This window comes from Chaetodon trifascialis, chromosome 19 (assembly GCF_039877785.1).
Source record: "Chaetodon trifascialis isolate fChaTrf1 chromosome 19, fChaTrf1.hap1, whole genome shotgun sequence".
NCBI lineage: Eukaryota > Metazoa > Chordata > Actinopteri > Chaetodontiformes > Chaetodontidae > Chaetodon > Chaetodon trifascialis.
The window spans coordinates 22,861,795-22,867,900 of record NC_092074.1 but is presented as its reverse complement, the minus strand read 5'-3'; the positions used below and the strand labels follow the sequence as shown (position 1 = coordinate 22,867,900).

General features: G+C 47.5%; 1 protein-coding gene across 1 annotated transcript; it reads left to right on the top strand.

The window, feature by feature from the left end:
- Positions 1 to 203: 203 nt before the first annotated feature.
- On the top strand, positions 204 to 3,734 carry LOC139347823 (12-(S)-hydroxy-5,8,10,14-eicosatetraenoic acid receptor-like). The gene is made up of 3 exons (XM_070987631.1): positions 204 to 746; positions 1,467 to 1,872; positions 2,291 to 3,734. The coding sequence occupies exons 1-3, from the start codon at positions 592 to 594 to the stop codon at positions 2,747 to 2,749; spliced, it is 1,020 nt and encodes a 339-aa protein (XP_070843732.1). The 5' UTR covers positions 204 to 591; the 3' UTR covers positions 2,750 to 3,734.
- Positions 3,735 to 6,106: the final 2,372 nt, after the last annotated feature.

The following is a 6,106-nucleotide window of genomic DNA, read 5'->3' as shown; positions in this document are numbered from 1 at the left end:
TGAACTGGCAGCTTCCAGGTACGCTGTTCGTAAAACAGAAACCACATGGGGAGTGCTCCTGTCTTATCGCGGTGTTATTGTGAGTGGAGGCGTTTTGAGGTGGAAACTGAAGGCAGCATCTTTCATGCGGCGCTCCTCAGCCCCTCTCTTGAAACCACACCTCCAGCTGACTATAAATTCTTCCCCTCTGAAGGATCGCTCTCAGCCACACACAGACGGCGGACACACTCACTCACACACAGGCTCTATTTTCAGCAGTTTTTTCAGAGAATGCCGTGTTTTCAGCACATGTTTCCTCGGCATGTTTTGGCACGACCGGCCGAGTCTTGACGGAGCTCCTGGATCGCAGTAAAGCTCTCAGAGGGGACTGTTGAATCTGACGGACCACAGTGAGAAGGGGACCTGGTGTGTAACGAGAGAAGACCCTGGGTCAGAGGAAGCTACGACCGCGACCAAAACGAGGGATCTAACCTTGTGACGCCTGCCTGGGAACACCTTTAAGCCTTATCCTCACATCTGCTTTGGCACTACACACAGTAGGACTTCTACAACTCCGACTGCGACTTCTCATTCACCATTTCCCCCACTATTATGTTCACGCAACGAAACATGTCTACAAATGCATCAGTCGACCACTGCAAAACACCCAACCCAGTCACATATGAAGTCCTGTCCTGGCTGATGGTCGTACAGTTTGTGCTGGGTCTGCCTCTCAACCTGTCGGTCCTCTACATCTTCATCTTCAGGTATGAGGAAACACAGTCTCTCTACCGCCGTCTTTTCCCTGTTTTCCCAGAGTACTCAAATGTATCGTGGAAAGAGTCAGAGAAGTCCAGCTGAGCCGAGGACTTGAACTTGACAGCTGGTGTTTGACTCATCAGCTGGTGCGAACTCTTTGACATTTAGGCTCATCGAGTGATTCAAACCTCGACATCACAAAAGACAATGCTGGGTGCATCTTTAAAGACGTCACTTAAGCTGTGTAACATCCATGCACCTGATTTTAAACTGCACACGTGCAGATTCAGAAATCCACTTTAAAACTTAAAACGTTTCACTTCTTTGAAAAGTTCCATCGCTTTAAGGACCCGTGAGCCGAGCCACGTGCAGCATGTTGGATTCTGACTCCCTCCGCAGAGCACACGTTAAAACATTAAAACATGTTAATGTGCAACGCGCTGAGCTCTGGACTCTGACAGCTGAAAAGGCTTCCAGCATGCATAGACTCTGTTTTCTTTGGCACATTTTCTCTTTCCACCGCTGACATATACAGTTCAAGTAATCAGATACTGGAAAAATAAATTCCAAACTTTATGTTACTGCACGCATGCATCACTGTGAGGCATCCTTTCCTCAGCACGAGGCAGAGTTTGAGACGATGAAGTGTGACGTACGACGGGCGTCACAGACTTCTTCTTGATGCAGAATAAAGTTTAAAACTGTTTTGTCTCTCACTTCCTCTTCAGGTTCAAGTTCTGGAAGAACAAAAGCATCTTCCTCTTCAATATTGTGGTTGCGGACTTCTTGCTGGTGGTCTGTCTTCCTGCCAAAGCCTACCATTACCGCCACAACCTGAGGCGCAGCCAGAACACTGCGGTGTGCAAGGCGATGCTCTTCATGCTGTTTCTCAACCGAGGAGCCAGCATCGCCTTCCTCATCACGCTGTCTATCGATCGCTATTTCAACGTGGTGCATCTTGGGAGGAGGAACTTTGTCAAAATGCTGAAGAAATCTCCTCAGATCTCCATCGTCATCTGGCTCCTGTTGCTGCCCCTCACCATCCCCACCATGGTGAAGACCTTCGAGTGCTGCAACAGTCACGGCCGAGAAATTGAGACTCCTTATCACGACGTGACAGACACCTTCAGAGAGGTATGTTTCATTGTTCTGATGTTGTATATGCACAGCTTTAAAATACTCAGCTTCTCGTCAGTTTCATGACAATGTGAACAGCAGACCAGTGCAAACAAGCCAAAGCTAATGTTTAACACTTAATAAGAAGTCATTTACAAAGCCTCACATCTGCACACACTGACTTCCTAGAAAGCCAGAAGTCATGTCAGTTAATTAGATTTAGTGGTTGATGTCTCTGCTTCCCTGACGAGCAGCTTGCTACAGGCAGCGTGAACAAACACGCCCACACATCACAGCACACAAAGATTATCTGACATCTGAGAAATCTTCAATTTATAACCATTTAAGTCCCATTTTCTTTGGCTTGAGATAACTGGGACCATCAAGGTCTTTGGTGATCATCATCTTCACACACGTCTCTCTCATTTCTTTTAAGGCCGTCTTCTTCAGCCAGATCATCATCCCCTTCATCATCCTCGTCTACTGCACAGTGCGCATCGTCAACCGGCTGAGGAAGAAGACAGTGGGGGAGAAGACCAAGCTGAGGCGAGCCGTATGTGTGGTCATGTCCGTGGTCGTCGTCTTCTCCGTCTGCTTCCTGCCCTGCGCTGTAGCCCGAGCGGTGCTGCTGGCCGTCAGGCTGAAGAGCTGGCAGCCCGCAGAGGACGTTGTGGTCCAGGTCTACGACAGCCTCATGGTTTTGTCCTACATGGACTGCCTGCTGGACCCGCTGGTGTACTGCTTCTGTAACTCGGGCTTTAAAGACGCTTACGTCTCCACCTTCTGTCCTACGTTTCTTCGGAGCAGACTGCTGAAGTCTGACTTTGGCCTGGGAACAACGACGACTACAACGTCCGGGACCAGAACCATCTCTTTGCCAATAATAGAGAAATGATCTTAGATCTCAGGTTATTTATTTCTTCACCGTGACGCCTCTGCCGCACAGACACAGTAACATAACCACTGCTTCACCCACACTGCTGTTTTCAGCTCCTCTGACAGATTAGACTGATTTTCTGGAAATGTTGGGTCGAGCGTACTGGCAAACGTTTGTGGGTATAACCATCACATCACCTGGTCAAACCACCGTCAGCGTAAATGCAGCAGGTGCTCAGGGTTTACCTGCAGCCGTCCGCTGTGCAAATCAGTGCTATTTTGTATTAAGTTGTATTTTTATAAATGACATAACAATACTGAATATATTCAAGTTATGATTCAAATGCAGTGTTTTATAATGGCTAATAAAGACCCAATATGCTACTGATATACAATACAGCAACTAGTTACAGTGAACGTGTGGACCTTAATGTAAAGTTACAGTGTGAATAGTTTGACATTTTCGTATTTTGCATTTTCATGAGTAGAACGATTAGAGCAAGGGTTGAGGAACTGAGATGATGTGGTTTTTCTACATTTACTGCATACGATGAGCCCTGCAGAGCAGAGAGGCAGCATAATGTACAGAAGCGTGTTACCGCTGCTGAACGATGCATGCAGCCGTCAGTCATCGCTCAGGAAACTGTATCTCTGTGCCCATCATCAGGACCTCGAACCGGTTCAGTCTGTTCTTACTGCTGTTAAACCTCGGTGCAGCATTGTGAACTAATTTGTACATCTCACAACTGCTGGCTGAAGCCATTTCTTCCTGTGGTTGCATTTCCACCTCCTGTCTCACAGCGATGTGTGACTAATTATTCATGCCTCTTTTATAAGCACAGCAAACCAGCGTGACTGCATTCTGCTGTTTAAAGGAAGGTAGAAATGTTAGTCAAAGCCAAGTGGACTGCATGGAGCTGGAAGCCTGCTCCAAACTCTCCTCCTTCACACTGTACACAATCTTGAGATGTTGATGAATAAAAGGGAATTATTTGTATAAGATGAAGATACTGGCTGGAGATCTTTGTATATGCTGCTGTAAACACACAGAACACAGGTGACAGAGGTAAGAGTCTTTTCTCTGAGAGACATGGCGACGCTGACAGAGACACGCTGAGCGGTGCACCAACATGCAGAGCTTCTGCTGTGCAGCCACCTTCCTCTACATTATCCCAAACACGGGAGCAGCATGATGCTGATCGGCCTGTTCGGGCTCCATCTTCCAGCCCTTTGCAGCAAGCTGCTGCAGTTTGTTACGGCTGCACTCTGATGGAAACAGCTCCACTCCCACTGAGAACATGCACTCATCTGCACAGTCGAACACAGCGACATGCACGAAGATCACCACCTGACCAATGGTGACGAAGGAGAGCTGGTCCCCGGGCGCCGGTCGGATGGCAGCCCATCGCTCCTGGTCTGCCGCGCAGGAAGGACGACCAGGATGGGTTAAAAGCGGAGAAAGAATTTCACAAATGCATGGCGTGTGCAGCCCCCCCCCCAACTCCGCATGTTGTGTATGTAATTGTATTCTTCTTCAAACTTTGTGCCTCTCTGAGACGAGCTTATGGACACATTAGCCCCTCACTTCAACAGTTTCTCTTCTACGTATGTTTGGAACATTGTGAGGTGTGTAGCTGTCGTTAAGGCGCAGGTTTTATGGGTGTTGCAACCTGCAGTCAGGTTGAGGCTAGCAGGAATATCACAGCCACCGCAACAACAACAATAACAAAGAAGTATGACAACAAAAGCTAAACACAGAAAAAGAGTAGACATCAGTGTTATTGCTGCTGCCTTCCTTGCAGATTGGCTCCCTGCCCTGTGTGCTTCTAAAAGCCTGTAATGGCTTAATGTCTCAGGAGCAGACTGACAGCGGTTTTAAAGGAATGCAGCTCAAAAGTGACAAGTTGAGTTGGAAGAGAGGAGGAGTTGGAAAATTCCCAGGAGGGAGAGAAAGGCCGTAATCTTCACGATCGGTATCTCCTCATCTGAATGTGCTCTGTGCTGCGCTGCACGGTGACAGGAATGCATCTGAGTGGAAGTGACATGCAGTTAGCTTTGGAAAGCTAACTGGCTAACGTTTATCTGCTATTCATCTTAGCTTAACTTTACTTATCTATGTTGGTGCTGATAAGTGAACCAACGGGTAACAGTCAGCAACTTGGACAACAAATTATTGATTCCAGTAAACAGAATGTGCTTGTTCCAGCTGAATACAGGAGGCTGGAAACGTCTTAAAGCGTCGGTCCGGCCCTGCTGTGTTTCCAAAGACTGGCTTTAAGGTTAACTCTCTAACTATACTCACATCAATCATTAATTCAAAGGTCTGGACTGACTAACCACAGTAAGTTAGCATTACAAACCGGGCTTTCAAAACTCGCCTGTCATGTCACTGCAAGTTCAACCGCACACCAAACTCCATTTAAAAAACTGTGTAAACTGAGGCCCTCGTTTTAGGAATCAAAATGATTCAGTCTTAATGTTAAACGAGACTAAAGACCTTAGCTTAGGCCCTAACACTTTCTTACAGACTGAAAGCAGTTTTATGGAATTTAACTGAAAAGTGACAAATCCCCAGGAGGGAGAGAAAGAGCCATAATCTTCATCATCGATATCTCCTGAGCTGAATCTGCTCTGTGCTGTTCAGGTTCACGTTTGTTGGAGATGCAGGGTGTAGTAACAGGAGTGTGTGCTGTTCAACACTGACCTGCTCCCAGCACAGTCAGCAGTCTACTCTGCCCCCGCAGGACCTTGTAGATCTGCTCAATTTGCTGCTGAACCTCCTCATATGGACGATCTGGAGGCTGCCAACAGACAAACTTTAAGAACTTGACCAGTAAAAGAGAACAAGGCATGTTTCAGTGACTGTGTTTGGGGGTTTCAGACGCTTTACAGGAGCAACAATAGTCTGATATTCTGCTGCTGCCTGGTGGCAAGAAGAAGAACTGAACTAAAAGTGGACCTGACTGGTTCATTTTCCTGCATCCTGACAGAAAACATGTGGTTGGCTGGATTGCGTTCTAGTTTACGGAGGCTGATGTTGTTCAGAAATAAGGTGGAGTTCTCCTTCAATCACTGGGATTTTCTGTGATACAGAAGCATAATACTCACTTGATGCTGATTTGTGGTGTATTTGTCTTCAGCAGCCGGCTCGTGCTGTGAAACGGGGGTCGCAGCATCATCAGGGCTCAGGCCAGAGGACAGGTCAGGGCCGGTCCTGTCCACCGCTGGTTCACTCTGAAAGGCCAGCAGGCCCAGTGTGTCCCGGCGGTGTGACAGGCGCAGAGGACTGGACTGACTGATCTGAGTCCACTCATGTCCTCTGGTTCGCTGTCTCCATGGCTATATCAGCAGACATCATTGGAGACACTGGCTCAGC

What these genes read in the sequence shown, in the direction of transcription:
- LOC139347823 (XM_070987631.1), top strand. Translation starts at nt 592, where the DNA reads ATGTTCACGCAACGAAACATGTCTACAAATGCATCAGTCGACCACTGC. An exon ending in CTCTACATCTTCATCTTCAG is followed by an intron (nt 747 to 1,466) that starts GTATGAGGAAAC and finishes CTTCCTCTTCAG; the next exon opens with GTTCAAGTTCTGGAAGAACA. An exon ending in TGACAGACACCTTCAGAGAG is followed by an intron (nt 1,873 to 2,290) that starts GTATGTTTCATT and finishes ATTTCTTTTAAG; the next exon opens with GCCGTCTTCTTCAGCCAGAT.